The sequence below is a fragment of the Helicoverpa armigera genome, chromosome 6 (genome assembly GCF_030705265.1).
Source record: "Helicoverpa armigera isolate CAAS_96S chromosome 6, ASM3070526v1, whole genome shotgun sequence".
NCBI classification, from domain to species: domain Eukaryota; kingdom Metazoa; phylum Arthropoda; class Insecta; order Lepidoptera; family Noctuidae; genus Helicoverpa; species Helicoverpa armigera.
The window spans coordinates 13640774-13664179 of record NC_087125.1 but is presented as its reverse complement, the minus strand read 5'-3'; the positions used below and the strand labels follow the sequence as shown (position 1 = coordinate 13664179).

At 38.9% G+C, this 23406-nt stretch overlaps 2 protein-coding genes across 2 annotated transcripts in view; one reads left to right on the top strand and one right to left on the bottom strand.

The window, feature by feature from the left end:
- Wb (wing blister) overlaps nt 1-23406 on the top strand; it is a 163791-nt gene that overhangs the window by 32511 nt on the left and 107874 nt on the right. Inside the window, exons 4-8 of the mRNA XM_064035090.1 lie at nt 18613-18876; nt 19322-19489; nt 20044-20220; nt 20615-20720; nt 22018-22220. Of these exons, the coding sequence (XP_063891160.1) occupies nt 18613-18876; nt 19322-19489; nt 20044-20220; nt 20615-20720; nt 22018-22220 (918 nt within the window). The remainder of the gene's footprint in view (nt 1-18612; nt 18877-19321; nt 19490-20043; nt 20221-20614; nt 20721-22017; nt 22221-23406) is intronic.
- LOC110376981 (uncharacterized) lies at nt 5745-13937 on the bottom strand. Its single transcript, XM_021335652.3, has 2 exons — nt 13534-13937; nt 5745-7080 (listed from the first exon to the last, which is right to left on the bottom strand). The coding sequence occupies exons 1-2, from the start codon at nt 13779-13781 to the stop codon at nt 6903-6905; spliced, it is 426 nt and encodes a 141-aa protein (XP_021191327.3). The 5' UTR covers nt 13782-13937; the 3' UTR covers nt 5745-6902.

Below are 23406 nucleotides of genomic sequence, written 5' to 3'. Positions count from 1 at the left end.
TATCCCGGTGCGGGCAGTAGCCCCTAGGACGCGGGTGAAACCGCGGGAAAACGGCTAGTACAGAGAGGTAATGTACAATGGCGAGCTTAACCCAGTGTTGGGTTCTCTTCCAGCCAACCTTAGAGTGAAAGAGTGATTTGATGGGGTAGGGCAAATGTGCAGTTATGCGGAAAGTGACAGCTGTTCGTATCACTGAAAAGCTGAAAATATAAAATTTGTACAAATAAATAAAACTGACTTCCAAAAAACTGAAAAGCAAAAAAAACTAATTTAGGTGCATCGGCCTAGAAGTTCTGTCTGGTTGGGGAATCGTTGTGTGATATAAGATTGTAATTAGAAAGTATGTTTTTCAGTTCTATTGCATTTTTGTTAAGCAATCTTATCAGAGATTGAAATAACCGTAATAGCTTAATTGGTGCATATTATTTGATCGCGTTTATACAATCAAAAAACCGTTTAGATAAGATATTCCTGGATAAGATATTTATTTACCAGTTCATTGTCCGCGATGCGGACACAACAGTTAAACAAAGGGTGTGTATCATATTGACTCATGAGCCACCCAGATTAAACTAAATTACAAGCATTTTTTTAGATCAGTCGTATTTCGTAAGTCTGTTTGTATAAATGTGTGGTCAAGTGGCTAAGTAATGTAATTTGTGGTGCGGACATACAAAGTTGTAACAAAATGAGCAGCAACGTCGGTGACAGTACAACGCAAGCAGGTGACGCCGATGGCGCTCCTCCAGCTAAGCGGCCGATGACAAACGGTGATTCAACAACATTACAAACAAACACAAACCCAAACACACAGTTGGTGAGAATGATTTGCCAAGATTTGCATTCTTATGACATAGTGAACTTAACTGGTTTTCGTAACTTTTTCATCAGTTGTGTGCCAAATTACACTTTACCATCCAGGCAAGATGTCTTGGAGAAACTCATTCCTGAAGAATACAATAAAGAAAAAAATAAGTTGAAAGAAAACTTGAAATCAGTGCATGACTTAGCCGTCTCAATAGAAGTTTGGCAGTGGAACAATGGTCAGGCAGGTCATATTAAGATGTGGAGTCTGACCATTCATTTTATTCATCAGGACCAATATGTATCCCAAAATTTGTTCACATTTGAAGTGAAAGAAAATGAAAGGAAAGTCGCAAAAAAAATCAAAGCAGCTCTGATTGATTGGGAGATTCTAGACAAAGTTGTGTGTTTTGTTATACAGATGAAACGTAGATGAAACCAACTTCCAATTGGCAGTTACAAAAGAATTGAAGATACCACATGTGTACTGTGCGGCTTCTGCATTAAACCAAGTAGTGCAAGACGGCTTGCAATATATTTATGTAACCAAAAAGTTACCAAAAGAGTTATTAAAATTTACGAGAAACTCTGAATATGTTTTTTCATGGCACCAGTATTATGCAGATTTGAAAAATTTAAAAACGTGTCCTCAAAGAGGCTGTATTGTGATGAATGGCAAAGATTACAGTGACCTTAATGAATGCCTTCAAATTCTAAAACACTTTGAAACATGGACTAACACTTTGTCCAGTATGCATTACACAAATTTGTCTAAACTCTTAACTTTACTGGATTGGCTAAAATTTCAAATAAAAAGCTCTAGTGCTTCTACTGATATGGTAAAAGAATTTAAACAAATAATCTTTAAAGCATTTCAGTCAAATTTTGAAAGGAATGATCACAATTTTGTAGAGAAGGCCAGTTTTATGGATCCCCGATACAAAGACAAATCAATCATTTATACTAAAAATGGTGTCAAGGACTATGGGTATTTAAATACTATTACTGATGAATTGTACCAACGTGTGATGTCAATGAATCAGGAGGCAGGTACACAATCTTTGCAAAACATTCCTGACCTACAGACACCCGGACCATCATCTAGTCACAGCGTCACAGTGGACCAGGCAGTACCGCGTGGATTACCAACTGCAGAACTATTGTTGGACTTTCTAAATGCAAAAGAAAGAACTCGTGAATTCAGATTGGTATTGTATTATAAGAATATGTTGATACATGAGCCAGGTCAAAATTTTGACCCCTTTAAGTTTTGGAATGTGTTTCGTTTACGTTATTTAAATAGTAATCCTGATCCCACTGTAAGGGAGTTTTATAAAATGTCTCAGAAATATTTGTGTATTCCTGCCACCGCAGTCCCAGTTGAAACTATTCCTGGTGAATTCCTCTGGGCCAAAACACCCAATGAAAAATTATATAATGAACGCAGGGATCGTCTGCCGCTTGAAAAGATTTCAGAAATATTATTTTTACATCATAAATATTTAAGAAATTAAAATATAGTAAGTTTCATTTTATTTTATTGTAAGTATAGGTATTATATAGAGTTACAGCTATACTTAATTATCTCAAACTGTTGTAATGCAAATTCATATTTGACATGAATTGGATGATTACATAAAAATGTCAGGTGCTTATTGATCGAACTTTTGTAACTTTATTTTTGTATTAAAAAATTTAATTTTTAGACTCTTGTTTTGTATTTTCAACTCCGATATGTACTGGTAGAGGCAGCTAGACCATTTTATATCCACATGAATGATAAAAAAAAATATTACTGCTGTTGGTCCTCCAAATAATAAATAAATAAATAACTGCCAAGTTTTATCAAGATCTGTTCATTAATTTTTGCGTTTGATGACCTCGTTGTCGCAATGGTTGTTACCATGCCGGACTACCGAACTACGGTACGGTTGACTGTGTGATAAGCATGCATGATGGCCTTGGTCTGGGTATTATACATATATTTATCTATACTAATATTATAAAGAGGAAATAGTTATTTGTTATACAAGAGTGCAAAGTTGCTTTTTAACCGCGGGCTCAATTTTGATGTCCGAGCAAGCGAAGGATTCTAAAATTGAAACACGAGCGTAGCGAGTGTTTCAATAATTAGAATCCTGAGCGATAGCGAGGGAATCAAAAGAGCACAAGGTGAAAAATGTTTGCACTCGAGTGCAACACGTAACTTTTCATCCCACCTCATCGAGGAAATTACACTAGATGCTAAAAAATAAAATGGCGCGCACATATGAGTATCAAATTAAAAAGAAGTACCTATTAAGGATCATTTTATTTGGAAACTCAGTTTAAAAATGAAACGAGGTTAAAATATGTGTAAAAACAATAATAAAAATTACTTAATTAATTAAATAATTATTTTAAGCAGTATTTTATTTGTTTAATATGTATTTGTTTGAAAAGTCTTATCAAGATTGTCACAAATGGAGTATTGCACACGATGTTCTAAATTCAAATCACTTTGCCGCTCTAGAGGATAAAAACGACTTTTGCGCTCAGATATCAAAGGGTAAAACTACTCTTTCCGAGATGGTGGGATGAAAACTTTGTTTGTTTGGTTGTTATGGATAAACTCAAAAACTACTGGACCGATTTTAAATATTCTTTCACCATTAGAAAGCTTTATTATCTGCGAGTAACATAAGCTATATTTTATCCCGGTGCGGGCAGTAGCTCCCACGGGACGCTGGTAAAACCGCGGGAAAACGGCTAGTATATTATAAAGAGGTATTTGTAAGTATGTGTAGGAGTTTTTATGTTTGGAACCGCTGTTCGGATTTCCAAAATTCTATCCCTGATAGATAGCTACAATATTCCTGAGTGCCATACGCTATATTTTATCCTGATACGTAAGTTATTCCCACGGGACGCGGAAAAACGGCTATTAAGTATATTTATTTAAAGTGTATGTAGTTTATCAGTCGTGTACACTGTTTCGTATATATTTCCTTGTATAGAGCGCCTGCAGTGAATGTGATAGCACACGTAAAACGATGTGTTGCTTTAATTAATTGGTAACGCGCTGATATCTCAACATAATTGATTTTTGACTCCTGTAGGGAAATATATAGAAACGCTAAAGAAGATCTCTCTTTCGAACAATCCCACAGCCCCGGCAGGCCTGTTTGACCCACCCCCTTTTTTTTTGATTTTTCAGTCGACTTCCTCAATTCGAAACGTGCAACTAGTTTGACGTTTCGAAAGAGCTTTTATAGGCCTATTTGATATTAAAAAAATTACTGACTTGCCTACTTACTAGACTTTGAAGGTCCTTTATATCCTCCTTTTATATTTGATCTTTGAGGTTCCTTTTATCATCAGAAACACTTCGAAGAATTAGTCAGTGTTAAACAGCACAGTGATCTGGTTTATCAGGTGTCATCAATAACCCGTGGCGGGTATCGGCCGGAGCTTATCTGGCAGTTAGCTTATTGCGAGGGCGATGCGCGGGCGCCGACCGTAGGCCACGCTGCGCCGGTAGGTAGCTAAGTGGATATGACATGCGGATGCGTTTCATTGGCACATTATACCTACATAGACTTTCTTTCTCTCTATATTTTTATGTTTCTTTTATAATTATATGGGATAATGTTGCCAGAAAATGAAGGTATTTTGAGAGAGTCTTAAGAGTGTGTGATTGACTAGGTAGTGCTTGAAAATGTTGTTGAATTGTTCGGTTTTGGATTCGGGGCTGGGACGAAACACCTGATTGGTGAAGCCAGAAATAAGCAATTATATTTCGTTGTATCAAACTAATTAACAGATTTCCCTAAAGGAGGAGTTTTTCAATTCCGATGTTTTTATTATTTTTTGTTAATTACCAAATCAAACTTAACTTACGTACTGTTCCTATAGAATGTAGTCAGCCTAATTGGTAAAGTGTAGGAAAAATCATCACCTAGGTACATAAATATAGGAACGAGGATAGTATGAGTCAGGTCCATCCTAAACCAACTTGGTCGCACTATTAATTATCGACGAAACGAACTATCTAACCAGTAGAGTTTTCATCAGACAACACTTAAGTGGTCTAACAAAAGACGCGAATGCCCACATAATGGTTGCGATCACTATCTCCTGGTTATCGCGGCGCCGACAACGTAATGGAAGCAGGCAGCGCCACGGTATAAGTCATAGCTAGCCACCTCCATAAATAAACCACGGATGCGGCCGTTCAAACAAAAAAAAGCTCTTTAATTTCACCCCTAGATATTTTAAGTTTTAGAGCACACTGCAAACTTTAAGTCGGCCGCTAGTTTGCCTACATATTACAGTATGGATTTGCCTATATGTTTTGTTATGTAAGCCTTAAGAAATGCTTCATACATGAAAACAATGATAACACATTATCCATCTAGTTACATAATTAGTATCATAGTTTGCGTTTCGCGACCTTTAGGTAAATATTTTTCTATTTTCAAAACACGACTGTTTAAAGAGGGATACCTATATTAAAGTATCTTCAATAATAAATTTTGGCAGTAGCTTCGCTCTTTGGTCTGTAGATAAAAGTATTGGAGAGCCCAAAGGACATAATACCTACAAACTTTTCACTTACTTATTGGATTTCATCGCATAACTTTCTATAAATAATCTTGACATTATTTACGCTTGCAGCCAAATACGTATATATTCTCATGTGAAGTGTTCGCTAAGCCTCCTGTTTATCAATCGTTATCACGGCTAATATGGATTCGATATCAACAGACGCTTTTTTTATTTAACTGGTTCCATTTTCCATATTTTTCTTGCTTAACCAATAACATCGGCTGGAATCTATCTCCATAAAAATTATCTGTCCATATAAACTATCAACATAATCCTGTTTTAGTGTGAAAGCAAAAATGATATTTCGTGGATTATTTCATAAAGAAATTGATATCAATGAAAGACAACAGAAATAGGTTGAATCTGATAGTTTATTTACAAAATGTACATACAGCCTTACTTATAATGACGTACCTACAAACTCATTTCAAATACTCATAAAGCTTTTACATAATTGTTAACTATTAGATGTGACTATCAATATATGTATGTATAATACGAATTTCAATCAGTCCATCTATGTAAATCTAAAATCAACCAATAAGTATACATATATACAAACACACCTTACCCAACTTAATACCTAATTGAATACGATACATTTGTATGTACCTTTACCTTATTGGTAAATTAAAAAATACCATGTACCTATCTATGTTTACTTACTTACATACATATTTGTATTCATTAGTCCGACCTTACAGCTCAAATGTCTTGGGGAATCTTCCATTTAATCCTACAGAAATGCGTAATAATTCTAATTTGGCTATTTAATTGACTTGGTAGGGTGCATAATTTGCAATATTGCGGAATTTAATTTATCGCCCGCAGGAAAGCAGTCTCTAACTGCTTTCCTGCGGATTTCTATAAACTATCTATGTTTTGCTTAGATCGTGACATAATTTAGGTGGAGCTAGTGGCAAAATTTAAATGATGATGAGTTCTGAAGGTTTTTTACAAAACTGGGACTGCCAGTTTTGTAAAAAATAATCGGTTGCCTTATTTGTAAGCTAATTTTACATAAATCCCTCTTCATATTTTGCTGGAATACGATTTACCAAGAATTAACAATACTGGTCAAAATTATATTTTAAGACTGTCTACACATTTCGATCACTTTCTAGAAGTCGCCGATATAAAATACCTGTAAATACTTATTAAGATAAGTATTTTGAATAATCCGAAGATTATTTAAAATGCACGACAGACTTAAAATTAAATGTCAGTCCAAAATCAACCCATTCCAATATCTTTGATTTTCTTGAAAAAATCTAAGCATTAGATGATCTGAAAGCTATAACCAATTCTAAGTAACATCTCGTTTAAAAAAATCAAGCTAATCTTAATGTTATATTTATAACTTAAGTCATTATCACAAATGAAAAAGTTCACGTTCAAAATGGAGACGATGGCGTTCGCCGTAACGTCATTCAAGTCCATATACATATAGTACTAGATCACTATCTTCCACCAATAGGCCACAGGGCTCCAACAAACAGTTCATCGATTCACTAGTCAGGTGCTGACGCCATGAAGATGCCTCCAATAATCTCTTCTGCAGACTTTTCCTTGATGATCAGGGTAACGGCTAGCCCGATCACACCGCCTAGGAGAACTCCCACAGCGATGGCCAGACCTTTCTTCGCGAAAGACCATTTGGAACAGGCCCAGTACTGCTCGCGGTAGACCCTGGAAATGAAAATATTTGGGGTTAGACGAGGTAATATTAAGTCTGATTAAATACAGAAACGGGTATTTGGGTTGTCTGAGAAAGGTACTGAATTTTGGACGTAGATGGAAACTTAGAAAATTATAAGGAGCGAGCGTCAATCAACTCCCTTGCTGGCATGCGGGCTAGCTAGCTAGCTGTTATATTTAAAAATCAAGATAACATCTTTGACCCTTGATGCTGGGTACAACAGTGATTTCCAAGTCTCCATGATCTTCCTAAATAATGCATTAGATACTGTTTTTTTTTAAATTTCGTTTTAGGGGAAGTACTACTGGAATTTGGCGCATAAACAAATAAAGGGGCAATCTTATCAGACATATAGTAAGCCTGATATCAGACAGGGCGTCCACCTGTAATGCATTGTCTTTGAACCGATAGATAACATACATAGGCCACATTTACAAATCTAACGGGAACAATTTCTCAATAACAAAAAAGTCTAGCGCAATATTTCTGTTATTTTCCAAGCAATAAACAGTCGCACCCTTTGCATCTTTAAGATTACATGTATCGTATGTTCTAATGAGATGGTTTGAATGCCCTTCAGCTGTTAAGATTTGGAGGTAATTCAATATCCTTCAATATCTTTACTTTTTAGTCGGTCTGATAGCACCATCAAACTATTGTTTTAAAACAACGTTCAATTTCAAAGTAATTACTTGTTCAATGAAATGTTGTCGGTGAATTTGAGGCAAAAAGTTTGCAGTCGCGGGGGCTCTAAACAATTTTTAAGTAATCGCAAATACTAATGGTCTTATGTGACTCTTTCTTACTTGAACACGTACAATTATTAGGTATCAACCTCGTTAGCCGACTTTTGAGCACTTGTTTATGAAAAAGGTTGATTTCATTTATTCCCGTTCAACTTAAATCATTAAATATATGCGAATGACTTTTGACTACTGCAAAAGTTGATATATTTCCTGCCAGTTACAGCATATTGCGAATTGGTTGTTTTGCGGTTACTTTATCTCCTAACTAATCGATAAGCATATGTACATCGTATTAGTCATACGTAATTTTAGTATCATAGATATTGACCTGTTTCATATTTGTCAAATGATTGTATTGTATTTGTACAACCTATTTTTTGGAGAAACGAATTCACCAGTAATAAAAATATAGTAAGTAATTGATGGTTTTCGAATTTGTGAGAAGAAATCGCTTTTATTTGTCTATTACGTTTCAATTGTGTAACTGCCTAAAATTAAATATTATAAGAAAGCTTCTCTTATTCCAAATCATTTGTTTTCTTCTTCCGCACTTCTTTATCTCACACGAAATCTTCTTTCTAACCATAATATCATCTCGCACACATTCCATCCATCCTTTCTAGCTTCCCTCTCCACAGATACATATCTAAGTTCATGTTCTTTTTCTAAATCTTCATTTTCAGTTTCTAAAACATCCGCGGAATAAACTTGAAGCATATTTCCCAAGTTTAAGAAACCCCTATCGTTAGAGTTTAATTTGTTATAGCAACAATTTCCCTAATCCGCTTATTTTGTCTTTGATAACAGACAATGCATAATTAATTTGAGTCACAACCAATTATGTTACGTGTCAGATAAATATGTATACGACGTAAATAATCTTGATAGAATAATCTGAAGATATTATTATAAGACAGATTATTTATTGAATACTTAGGTAAGAGCACCCTGCAAACTTTTAGACAGACGACAGTTTGTAAGGGCTCATAAATTAGTATGCAAATCAATGGTAGTACGCATATAACTACGATCAGATATTTGGCTGGTTTCAGAACAACTAAAAACTTGCCTAAAATCAAACAAAGCGTTATAAATTTTTATTTCAGTCGTTTTTTAAATTTTGTTTCTGTACATTGCAGTTTCAAGTACATCTGACTCTCTCGCACCTAGAGCTTAAAGACTGATGTTGCCAACACTAAAAATACAACAATTATTTAAAGGATAAATAAAGGATGGATAACATAAAACTTTCTCCGTGCAATTTAATTGGCGTTTGCGCAATGTAATCTCAGTACCATTCTTAAATTTTCCGCTCATTCCTCTTCAATCGTTCAGTCAATCTCATTAAGTTCAATCCCAGAAGTTTATCTAGGTACACCAACCGCCTGTTACACCCTGGGTAGGGCTGCCATTTCGAATTTCGCCAAACCCGGACAAACATAAAAAAAAACCCGGACATTTGGCGTAAATCTCATTTTTTCCCCGGACGTGTCCGATTTATTTTTTAACAAATCTAGACTTAATTTTTAATATTACCATATACTTAAATTCAATGAGGTGCTTCCTTACATGAAAAGTCAGGGCAGTTTTGAAAGATTGTGACTTAATGTATTTCGAAGCTCATATGGAAACTAGGAGTTACCTTCTTGTTAGTTGTTCTTTAAACCGGCGCTACCTTTTTGATAGGTTAGACAAAAAAAATTGAAAAATACAGAGAACTGGAAAGTGAAGTTACCGCGAGCGCAGCGAGCGCGAAAATTTTTGAGTTTTGGGTCACTAAAGCACCTAAACTTCTATAATAAAATAAATCCGCAAAGTGAAGAAGCCGCAAGCGAAGCGAGCGCAAAATTTTTTGAATATTGGGATATTTAAATAGCTTAACGTAAAAAAAAACAGTGTTAAGGGAAAAAGCCGCGAGCGAAGCGAGCGCGAAAATTTTTACTTTTGGGACGCTTCGACTTCTCCAGCAAATGCTTGTTTATTTGTAATTTTACGAGGTTAAACTTCAACTACTACAAGGCAAGCAATCTTATGTTTTCAACTCGTAGTTGATGAAGGCGAGGCAGGCTAGGAATTGGCTTGGTTGGTGGATTTAACGATTGTTATTGCAACCTATTTGACTTCTTATCCTCTCAAATCGAGTGATCGTCCTCTGAAATTTGCATACCCTGCATCATAAGTTAAGACGGCCCTGTGAAAAATGTCCGGGTTTTCCCCGGACACTTCTTGAAACCCCGCCCGGACGGCCCCCGGACGGCCTCCAAACGAGGACAAATCCGGGGAAACCCGGACGGATGGCAGCCCTAACCCTGGGGCCTCTATACGTTCTACAATCGAGGGCAACGGCGGATCCAGGGGGTAGGTCACAAGGTCATGACCCCCCCCTGGGCCAGGTCCAGGACCTAGGTGGACCACTAATTGAAATAGTTAAACACGATGTTTTATGTTTTTGTTCCATTGAACAAAAACATAAAACATCGTATACATAATAAGTATAAGATAATTTTTATTCCGAGTGAATAGGTACACAGATAGAGAGAGGTAGAGTAGTTTTGCTGACCCTACCCTGTTACTAAGAATCCGCTTCCGCTGTCCGGGTCGTCTACATGCTGTATCTCATGAACCCTTACCTATAGTAAGACAATTGAATTTTTTACAGAAAATGTTTTACTGTTGCCGCAATAAAAAAAACATACAAAGTACGCGCCCTTTTCTGCGTAGGTACACAATACTTTTTAAAAGTTTAGTCTTAATAAATAAATAAATAAAATAAATAATGTCGGGACTCCTTTTTCACACACGGTCGGTTAGCCCCATGGTCGTCTTAAACCTGAAAAAATTTTCGCGCTTGCTTCGATCGCGCTTTCTTGTATTTGTGTGTATACTTGTTATATAGCAAGAAAGCGCTTTCATCTACTTTTATTCCTCGAACTGAATAAAAATTTTCGCGCTCGCTTCGCTCGCGCTTTTTAAAATTTCGAAGCAACTATTTCCAATAAATTACGTTCGCTCAGCTCGGACTATTTTCTACATAAAAACACTTTTTTTTAAACCATAGTCCTTGACCAGAATAAAAATTTTCGCGCTCGCTTCGCTCGCGCTTTTCTGTTTGATATGTCGCGTGTGTCTCCTACCTACTTGTCATATCTGCAAGAAAGCGCTTTCATTTATTTTTAGTCCTCGAACTAAAAAAAAAATTTTCACGCTCGCTTCACTCGCCCTTTTTTAAATTTCGCGCCTATTAATATGTCCAAGACACTTGCACTCACTCCGCTCGGGCCATTTTTGTAGAAAACACTTTTCTTAACTTTCGTAAACATGTCGCGCTCGCTGCGCTCGCACTTTTCGTATTTATACTGTGTCTACTTTTTATATTATAAGAAGTATACGCTATAATATACTATTATTTATATAAAACCAAATGTGCTCTTGCTTCATGATTAATATTTATAGATCAATAATTAATATTTTTTGTGACTTGAACACGACTGTGTGACCCCCCCCTGGCCCCGAAGCTGGATCCGCCCTTGATCGAGGGTTTACTAACAAATATACCGGTACATACATGAAGTAATTAGGGCTTTCAAATACCGGATTTTTTCAATAGCGGTATCAATACCGGTATTAGAAATTTCAATACCGTGATCACGTGATCACGGTATTGTCGGTCATGCAAATATTGCAATACTCCGGATATTAAAATTCGTCGCTCCTTTATGCGTCTTCGAAGTGGTTTTGCATGATTTTGGCTCAAGTCATTAGCTTGACCATCTAATTTCGTCAACATAAATTTTAGCGCAATATCCGCTTTTAGTAAATTGGCATCCCGTTTTCAAATTTCTAATACAGTTACTTTGACTACAAAAAGGCTGTAAGTAAAGTCTGTTGTAAATATTTATTAATATTGTCAAATCGAATTCGTCTAATTCAAAATCGGAGTTTAATTTTCGATCGATCGATTAAAACTTTTAAAACACAATCCTATAGTTTCAAAAAGCGTCCAATCATAGCTCCGACACTATGACTAAAAATGAGATTGACTTCATCATGACGAACAAGAAGCACATAGTCAGAGACGTCTCCGTGATCAATAGTCACCGACTTGTCCGAGGCTCTCTGAATATCAACTTCAAGGCCGAACGTTTCCGTCTGATGAAGGCCAGGCTCCGATCAACACTGCTCCAAACCATTTCAGGATCTGAAACGTTCCAGTCAAATTTGGAGAACCGATTTGCCGCCCTGGAAACCACAACAGACGTTAACCAGAACCACGATTATGTGGTTCGGATCTTCAGGGAAGAAGGTTCGAGATTCTGTAATATGCAGCGTAAGGGCAAGAAATCTAATCTTTCGGAAAAGACATTAGGGCTTATGAAGAAACGACGTGAAAACCCGCCTGTCACTTCGTCAGCTAAGCGGGCTATAAACCAAGAGATCAACAAGCACGTACGACGCGACCTCCGGTGCTCCAATACTCTAGACATTGAAAGAGCAATTGAGCTGAATCGGGGGTCAAAAGTGATCGTACAATCTCTTGGAAGAAGCTACTTGACGAAGCTGACCACAACAAGTGGAGAAGTCATTTCTTCGGTGACGGCAGTCCTTTCGGAAGTGGAAAATTTCTATGGCCGGTTATACGCATCGCATGCATCTCGACCTGATCCCGGAAATGAGGATTGTAGAGCCACATTAACACGCCATTTCACCGAAGACCTGCCAGAAGTCAGCAGTGGCGAAATCAAGATCGCTCTGAGACAGCTCAAAAATGGAAAAGCCCCTGGCGAGGATGGCATTACAACAGAGCACAACCAACCGCAATAATCTATACTAATATTATAAAGCTGAAGAGTTTGTTTGTTTATTTGTTTGTTTGTTTGAACGCGCTAATCTCAGGAACTACTGGTCCGATTTGAAAATTTATTTCAGTGTTAGATAGCCCATTTATCGAGGAAGGCTATCGGCTACTTTTTATCCCGGTACGGGATGTAGTTCCCACGGGATGCGGGTGAAACCGCTGGCAAAAGCTAGTTAAAATTATAAAAAGATTATAATACCGTAATCACGGTATTGGCTCGTCAATACCGGTATTGAAAAAAGACCAAAATATATCCGTGATCACGGTATTACGGGATCCCGTAATACCGGTATTGAAAGCCCTAGAAGTAATGCATAGTTTACTCATTCATACTGCATAAGAGTGCTTGAGATAATGGTTTTTACAACAATATTTGTAGCAAACATACGTCAGAAGTTAACGAAAATTTATATAATAAAGAAAATCCCACTCAGACTGACGACGTAGCTAAGCCGATCAAAAATATATATCACGAAGATAAGAGTGTTCAAAATATGCGTTTTAACACTAGAAGTTTCCTTGATAACAATTGTATTTCAATGAAGTTTAAAGAGTATTTTTACTATAGTTAAAACGGTGGATGACAAACATCGGGGAGACAGGTTCAATTCACTCCTTACGTTAATGTCTATGCAACTCGGTCTGTCTGTATGTCGGTTAAGTTTTTACGCACACACTGCTGAATAGATTTAGATCGTTGTCGATGTAAATCGTTATGAAAGTGAGTAGAAAACCTGAAGTCTACAATGTCCCTTTTATCCCGATACATGAAGTTCTCTATGAGCGAAACCAAATACCTGCACCCGTATCATTAGCATAATAAAAACCCTACACAAACATACCCAGTAATCGGCTCATGCGCCCCCCTCGGCTCGTTAACACTGTTCAGGCTTCCGACGTACGCCCTGTTGACGTAGACGAAGTCATTGGACCGGCTCGAAACCTTCGGCAAACCCTTCGTGCGTCCTTCATAGGCACTGTCTACTGTCGGCACTGCTGCGTGTGTGTTCCTTCTCTGTTGGTTCCTCACAGCTTCCACTCTAATGTCACTTAGTTCTGCCTCTCTCCTGGCAAGCTCCTTCTCCGACATGGTTGAGTGTACCGCTTTTGCGCGCGTATAGCGAGTCACTGAGCCCAAGCTCTTATCGTCACAGATTACGTTATCACACAAAAGGTATCTGATATATTTTTTATTGGATAATTTTGACACTGTTTTGCGATTTATTGAATACAGCGTCTTTTTTATAGTTGTTATCTGTTTAGTTATTAAGTTGATTAGTAGAGATCCGCTTGTTACAGGATGTGTTGTGTTGGTGGCATGCCTTTCGGATGTCCTCACGGACACTGACGAAAGAGAAATAGTTTTGATGGCAAAAGCCTTACATACATTATCTTCTTATCTTTTGTTGCTATATTAGGAGATAATGGTTTTACAAAAATAGATTATGAATTATACCGCGAATATGATTTTGATAAGGAAAATACCACCTTTAAATATTTAAATGTTTAAGAAGAATCAGACCTGGTTTGAAATCTGAATTTCTCTAACTGCTCCTAAATTAGAAATATCTGTAATTTCTCCTGAAAATTAATAAGCGAATGGAGTACCGAAGCCAACACTCCAAGCCCGTTTCAGACAACTTAAATGAAATGTCACGGAGAAATATTTCAGTAAAAAATAAAACCACCTTCTTAAATGATAAATTCTAAAAGATCTTGAAACAACTGCGGCCAGTATCTGAAGCTAAGATAAACAAAAAAATATTTGGAAATTAATGTAAAGGAACATTTTATCGTGTGTTATCTCGTTGCAAATCGTTGAAGCAAACAAACAGAACTGGGTCACTGCTGTAGTCTTATGATTAGTTTTCAAGCACCCATTGTCTTTGGTAGTTAAGTTATTAAATACTGCTTAGGCCTGATAACTGCTGAACAGTAAATAAACAAATATCGAAAAATATTGTTGACCAGAAATCGGTGACCGTGCCAAAAGCTTAGAGTGACCTTCTTCGTTACATACATCTCAAGACCAATGTCAAATATGTACCTCTATATATGCTGGTAGTCCTGTTTATTAATTTATTATGTTCACGCACAACATATATGTATATACATACATACACAATACCTACATAAGAACTTAGGTTCTATCCTAATACATTCAGTCCATTAAGGATACACGCAACATTTACATTAAAGACTCCTACCGACACTACCTGATCTCCCATTTGGGTATAAATATCAAAGTTGTTTATATCTTCTGGATATTTGCTTCTCGATAACGCTTTGCCGGCAGATTTTCAGTCGGGTGCAGGATTAGGTGCGGCGATAGCTTGTCCCATTCGGAGAAAGAGGCACGAAGCTTATGTTACAAAGACTCCTCTAAACTCGCTTACAAACACTCCCTGAAAATGAACTTTTCTTTTGCAAACAGCAAGAAAGCAAGATATTTCTAAACTGCTGCTTATTAAGGCAAACGGGTCCATTAAAGAAAGATATCAGTGTTATTATACCTGGATGTAATAAAGACTAATTAGAAAAACGTCTCGTTAATTGTGCAATGACGCTACCGGCAGCGGTCGGTGTTGCCATGTAAGGGTTCGCTAATGAGGCGCAGGCGCACCCAACGCTGCACTTTTTGTTCTCTGAAATGTTTGTTGCCGTGGATGTCGTCAAAAATGTCGCTAATGATCCGCAGTATTTTTCCTTAAAGCTATGGAAAGTGGTGTTGAGGTTTCAGAAGCCGTTTACCGTAATTATTTCCAGGATTAATCGCTGGTCGTTGACCCTGAGTCAGTCTTGTCCAGGGGGAACAAAATGGTTAGCGGAGATGTAATAACGCAAAAACTCCTAAGAAAGTAACGCATCAAAAAGCGGGAGTTCGGCGGTCGAGGAGCCTCCGCCTTTCCACGTCTTCTTCATTATTTCCAAAATAAAATCACCAATCAATTAAGACCAATCTTTCGTTGTCAAGAAACCATTCGGGTTCCTTCGATACTTCTAGTAACTGACCTAGACCTGCCTTCCTTATGTCATGTCCGCTATCTTTCCTTCGTAAGTATGTGGTCTTGTCAATTATATTTTTTTCTGAATTTCCCTTTGCTTTGTTTACTGCACTGATCTGATGGTGGATTTGTCTGAAGTTTTGCCACTTGGCACTTGGTTCTATCAGAATGATCAATCGATCTACTCCTGATTATATTCTAGTTTGAAGGACCCCCTAGTGTAGTGACCAATACTCTACTAAAACTACTACTATCTTGCAATTCCAATAGCGATGATAATATTCATAGGTCAGTGATATACCCACATTGCATCATAGTCACTATCGCTTAGATAAACAGCAAAGTTACAAACAATGCGTATTACTAACTACCACTATGGTATTTTACCTGACTGCCAAGGAGGGTTGCTATGTATGTAATATTCTTTCGAAACTGTCTAACCGATTACGATACGGATATCGTTGGATTAGTCTCGATAGCCCAAGTGTTCTTAAATATGTTACGTTTTTGGCCATATAATTTGAGTTATTTCCATACAATACCTAAGATTTTTATCATGTTTCCTTATGGTCTACGTGCTACTTAACTTGAAGCCACCTGTGGCACATTATTGAAAGCAAAAGTATAGTGTGGACGTCAAACATCCGAGTTATCTACTAGATTAGATTACAATATGTCGCCTATCTTATCATCGACCGTATCGCGAGGGATTTTACACACATTTGATTAAATAATAGCAAAATATGAGGCTTATTGATCATTTATTGTCCTAGCTAACAGGAAAACAAATAAAAGTATTGATGTTTTATTTGCAAATTAGTAATTAGCTATGCGATACCTTTAGTTATTATATGTCTAATGGCCATTTTCGTGATAATCTGTAGTCTTTTGAAAACAGCGATAACATGAAAAATAAGTTTGTGTCTTATTATCTGAGGGCACGGCAGTGCCCCAGCCAAGACTCGAGCAAAGCGGGCACGGCCGTACCATCTTTTCTCGAAGCGTTTCGCGGCTATTTCAGCCCCCTGTAACTTCCATGTGAACAAAGCTACGAGTTTAGGTTTTCGATGACCAAGAGTAAGTATTAGAACAAGCTCAGTCTCAAAATTACAAGACATTTGAATAAATAGTTTACGAGTTATGAGCGATCAAAGTTACACCATTTTGTCACTGACTCACTCACTGACCGATCATCAAAAGTCTAAGGTACTTCTAGCAAACTTAGAAACTTCAAATTTGGCACCAAGATAGGTTACTAGCTGCATATAAAGGGAAAATTATAAAAACCTTAAAACTTAATAAAAAAATAGGAAACAAATTTATATTTGCGGTTTTTCAAGAACATTGTGTATGAATTTTGACTGCATTGATAACTTTGTTATTTATCTATGTACAAAATGTTACTATTTGTTTTATTGTTACGTAGTGTGGTATATTGTTATTATGTATTAAATATACACATATGAATAAAAAAGCTAGGTTAAAATGAAATGAACAATGATAAAATCTTTCATATTAATGCAGTGCAATACATACTGCATGCTCGCTCGATAGATGGCGTTGTCCTGGTCTAAATCGCGCTATGGTTTCGTTACATAGCTTAGTATCAGGTAGTACTTTAAAAAAAAAACAAATAATTACATGTGATAGCGCCATCTACCTCTGAAATAAATCTCTTTTGTTCTAAAAGATATTTGATTCAAAAATTCGTCAATTTCGAAAATAATTAGTTTATTTTTAAAAAATGTTGTTTACGTGCTATTTTAGGTGTACATATTTAGTTTGTTATATATTTAGTTAGTTGCATGTAAGTTAATTTAATTTGTTATATACTATAGAAGAAAGAGATACTTAGAGAAGAAAGAGACCTACAAAAAATAAATTAGATCCCATCAAAAACATTAAATGTAAAAAAAGCCAATCCTCTACGCAGTTCCTCCACCGTAAAAAGTTTTGAGATCGCATAGAAGCCAAGTCCTGTTCAACTTTAATTGTAATAATAAATCAACATTTTTTGACTATATCAATTAAATAGTTTTGTTCATATTACAATAATATTGTCTTGGCCATGAGCACAAGTTAAAAGTCGTTCCTTGTAATAATGTATATGTGTATACCATTGAATTGATAAATTCTATATGGACATGATTTTACGATTGGACTGATTATGCACTGAAGAACTTAGACAAGGACTTAAAAGACTTAGAATTTGAGATCACCATGGACTAAACATCCGCCATAGTACATGTGCAGTTCAGTGATGGATGATACTGACTGTCATTTAGTAACGATTGAATAAACTAAATGTATTTAATTCTGTGATATTAAACTCCATGTTTGACTTTCACCTCTCCAAGATATGCTGTATTATATTTGTAGTTTATTGTGCTCATGGCCAAGTCTATATTATTGTAATGTGAACAAAACTATTTAATTGATATAGTCAAAAAATGTTGATTTATTATTACAAATAAAGTTGAACAGGACTTGGCTTCTATGCGATCTCAAAACTTTTTACGGTGGAGGAACTGCGTAGAGGATTGGCTTTTTTTACATTTAATGTTTTTGATGGGATTTACCTATCATCATCCTGTCCTTATTCCAATCATCTCAAAATTAACTTTCTTTCTAGTTAGACTTTCATGTTATTGCCTATAGATATGTAATGAGATTTTAATTTAGTATTAAGCGATAAGCTTGTTAATATGTTGATGTCGTCGAAGTAAATAAGCACTGTATTATCTGTATCTACAGGAAAAAATGACCAAAGTACAAAGACTAAAGGAATTCGGAAGTCATGTCGTCACTAAACAATAATCTCACTTTAAAACTTTATCTTTTCAAAAAGTTGAGTAACAATGAATATCATTAAATTTATTTCAGCTATTGTTTAACAGGCTTCAATTTCTTTTGCAGAAAATGGAGCTACTTCATGTAATCATCAAGTCAGGGCCGTCTCCCCGCCCCTTGGCCTGGTCCCTGGAGGTCTCTCCCTCAGAGGAGGGCGACGACTGGAGAATGGTGCGGGCCTTCGGAGACAGGGACCACTGCCGTAAACTCTGGGACCTTAGGCCCGAGAGACGCCGCCGCAAGGCGAGGGCAGCGAAGAGAATCAACAGAGCTGATAAACCTGCCTGTTCCACACAGTTTGCTAGCCCGAGACCGTTGGAGAATGGGGAGGTATTAACAGCTTTATGTATACCTTTTTGTTATCACATATTCCTACTACGAGTACTGTATACAAAACTGTTTGAAGTTATCTGAGCTTTAATTTTCATTTCGCCGACAAGTCCAATTTTGCTAAATAATATTTATCTGGTTTACTTTAGATTTTTCATTCCTATTGTTGTAGAGTGTTCTAACTCTAACAGAAGAATTACAATGGACGTTTTATGACCCCATGTCATCCCATGGGCACTATGCATGCCCACAACCTTAATTTATTTGTGACGTCATACTCATTTCTCTTTTTCATGTACTCACTTATATACTTCCCTAATATACTTTCTTGAGTATTCTTCCTCTACACTTCCTTATGTATTTTTAATCAGTACGTTTTTTTCTTGTGCGAACTACCACAAGGTTTTTTTACTTAGCTACTAATAAATCTGTAACCTCATTTCAGATGCACGTGGGTATAGGCGAGGGAGTGCTAGCGCGGCGCGTGCGACTCTCGTTCCGCGCTACGCATGCGGGCCCCGCACGCCAGCAGTACTACACCGTGCGGGCGTTGACGATAGCCGCGCGGTGTCTGTGCCACGGACACGCTACTAAGTGCCATGTTAATGCTAAGGTTTGTTACCAATTTAACGAAAGTAAGTAAGAAAAAAGTGCTGGAGTGGAGACCGCGGACTAGCAAGCGCAGCGTAGGACCTCCACCAACGAGGTGGACAGACGACCTTATAAAGGTCGCCGGAAGACGCTGGATGCAGGTCGCTTCCAACAGGAAGATTTGATTGAACTAAATCTGTTGAGCCTAGAAGCTTGGAATTTTGTATGAGGACTTTATAAGTGTGGACTGTGATGTCCAATAAACTTTGTGGAAAGCTACATCTCGGTAACTTTTGGGTCTAATTGAAGGGCTTCCACTTTCTAAAGCGTTGCGTTATGAAGAACATAACTTACCTTCATCTTAATAATAGCTAAAAGAACCTACTTAGAATATTAATCACCAAAAGTATTTAGCAGTTCAAAGAATTATCTAACTACATTTTTTTTCCTTTGAACACCTTAAAATTAACTGCTCGTGGATACAAAAATAAATCGATTTACCCTTTTTATTACTCAGTAATTTTTCCCATCACAATGACAGGATATCCTTTGATGTATTGGTATATGCTGTTCCAGGGTGCAAAATGCGAGTGTGTCCACGGCACGTGCGGGGCCCACTGCCAGCGGTGCTGCAGCGGCGGGGCCTGGGCCCCTCAGGAGCCGTGCTCTGAGGGCAGCAGCGAGTGCGAGTGTGGAGAGCGAGGGGCCTGCTCCTATGACGATACAGGGGCCATCTTGTGTGTTAATTGCACGGTTCGTATTAACCAAGGACGAAATATATGGGTCATGTTTGATGATATAATTTATTTATTTATTTGAAGAATTACAGCTAGGTATATAAAAACTTAACAATAGAAATAAGTTGTTGGCGACAGAAAACCTCACTTATAAATTAGCACTTGGCTTAAGAAAGAATAAGTTGTTTAAGCTCACTATCTGATGTAAAGAATTCAATTATACAATATTCCTGGTATGACTCATTTCGATTAATTGCCGAAAATATTGCAATATAGATATCGGAAGCATGACCGGTATATTTTATCAAGAAAAAATCACAATCTATTTCATAAGTCAAAAAAACTGTTTTATTAACCAACTTTCTAAAAAGAAGGAGATTCTTAAGTATTTTTTTCTTTTATTTTTTTAGGAGAATCGAGCTGGGCCCCTTTGCGACAAATGCCTGTTTGGGTTTTACAACGCGTTGCCTGATGGTCCGTGCCTACCTTGCGACTGTGATCCTCAGGGATCCGATGGTAAGTTATGCCAAACGTTTCTTAAGGCTTTTCTTAACTGTTTACTTTGAAACTTGAACGTAATGCACTATGATACTACTATAATATAATGCAGACCTATGAAGCAGTTGTTTTAAGAAAACTGACGTTTATGTCAAAGTCAAAAGTTTTTCTATACTAATATTATATAGAAGTCTTTTTAAATTTGTATGTTGGGTGCAAAGACTATAAAACCACTTGACTGCGCATACAGTGCCCCGACGCTCGCCAAAAGTTAGTGATTTTGCGCGTACTATAAGGCTACGATCAGTACGATCCTTTAGTAGCGACCGTGAACTGACCAATAGTAGCCGCGGATTATGCCGCGTCCCCCCGCCCGCAGTGGTGAGTCGTGTTCTTAGAAGAAATTGGCGAGTGCGCTCTCTAGTGGTTATTTACTTTATGGTTGGGTGTAATCTTTGGAACCGCTGATAGATAGCTACAATGTACCTGAGTGCCATAGGCTATTTTTTATCCCTTTACGGATAGTAGTTTCCACGGGACGCGGGTAAAACTGCGGGAAAGTGGCTAGTATTTCATTTAGATCTATCACAGGTGCGTGAGAAACGTCAAGCTAGTTGCACAGTAAGTCTATCAATCTGATTGTCTATGATGAGTCATCTGATGATCCATTCCACAATCTGTCCACCAAACATTTGTAGTCCTTTATCATATTAGCAAATAAACATATCGAGTATTGACTTTATTACAGAGTTTGCAATCTACATGGATGATTCACTGAGCGTGAGTCACGGTGTGTCTATCATGTTTATAGACAAGATTGGATATCTGTTGCAGATACAATCATTGGTTTCTCACTAAGTTTACTGTAGGAGTAATTGTTCCCTGTGGTTTTATCCACGTCCTGTGGGACTTACTTTTTGTATCAGGATAAATGTTCTTTTTCAGCATTTAATATTTTTTTTAGCGTGAACACCAGAGAGACAGATAGAGATACTTTTTCAATAATAAGGATATTAATAAGATTGAGGATTTGTAATAGTTTTCATTTCTCGTAGGAGTTTAATTATATTTTGGTTTGTGTAAGTTGAAAGTGTTCATTTCAAATAATAACAATCAACTATCCTCTTTATTAACATGATAAGGATTGTGATAAACTTATGTCAATACAATGTGTACATATTTATGAGGATAGTATCTATTGTTGCAATATACAGTTGCATTTATTTACTCATCCATTAAAAAAATAAGCAGCTTACATATTTGATTGTTCTACTATTCATCAATTGTCCACAAAATAAGTAAATAAACCTTCCAGGCTCGTGCGCATGGGACAAGAAGCTCCGTCAAGCGACATGCGAGTGCCTCCCCGGGTATACCGGCGCACGATGCGATGCGTGCGATACGGCGGCGCAGTTCCCCGCGTGCCAGGCGCCCGCGCCCACCGCGCCGCCCTGCAAGTGCGACCCGCGCGGGGTGCTGGATCCGGAGCGAGTGTGCGATGATGTCTGCGAGTGTAAGGTTAGTGCTGCGACAGCGCGGCGCAGTTCCCCGCGTGCCAGGCGCCCGCGCCCACCGCGCCGCCCTGCAAGTGCGACCCGCGCGGGGTGCTGGATCCGGAGCGAGTGTGCGATGATGTCTGCGAGTGTAAGGTTAGTGCTGCGACAGCGCGGCGCAGTTCCCCGCGTGCCAGGCGCCCGCGCCCACCGCGCCGCCCTGCAAGTGCGACCCGCGCGGGGTGCTGGATCCGGAGCGAGTGTGCGATGATGTCTGCGAGTGTAAGGTTAGTGCTGCGACAGCGCGGCGCAGTTCCCGCGTGCCAGGCGCCCGCGCCCACCGCGCCGCCCTGCAAGTGCGACCCGCGCGGGTGCTGGATCCGGAGCGAGTGTGCGATGATGTCTGCGAGTGTAAGGTTAGTGCTGCGACAGCGCGGCGCAGTTCCCGCGTGCCAGGCGCCCGCGCCCACCGCGCCGCCCTGCAAGTGCGACCCGCGCGGGTGCTGGATCCGGAGCGAGTGTGCGATGATGTCTGCGAGTGTAAGGTTAGTGCTGCGACAGCGCGGCGCAGTTCCCGCGTGCCAGGCGCCCGCGCCCACCGCGCCGCCCTGCAAGTGCGACCCGCGCGGGTGCTGGATCCGGAGCGAGTGCGATGATGTCTGCGAGTGTAAGGTTAGTGCTGCGACAGCGCGGCGCAGTTCCCCGCGTGCCAGGCGCCCGCGCCCACCGCGCCGCCCTGCAAGTGCGACCCGCGCGGGTGCTGGATCCGGAGCGAGTGTGCGATGATGTCTGCGAGTGTAAGGTTAGTGCTGCGACAGCGCGGCGCAGTTCCCCGCGTGCCAGGCGCCCGCGCCCACCGCGCCGCCCTGCAAGTGCGACCCGCGCGGGTGCTGGATCCGGAGCGAGTGTGCGATGATGTCTGCGAGTGTAAGGTTAGTGCTGCGACAGCGCGGCGCAGTTCCCCGCGTGCCAGGCGCCCGCGCCCACCGCGCCGCCCTGCAAGTGCGACCCGCGCGGGTGCTGGATCCGGAGCGAGTGTGCGATGATGTCTGCGAGTGTAAGGTTAGTGCTGCGACAGCGCGGCGCAGTTCCCCGCGTGCCAGGCGCCCGCGCCCACCGCGCCGCCCTGCAAGTGCGACCCGCGCGGGTGCTGGATCCGGAGCGAGTGTGCGATGATGTCTGCGAGTGTAAGGTTAGTGCTGCGACAGCGC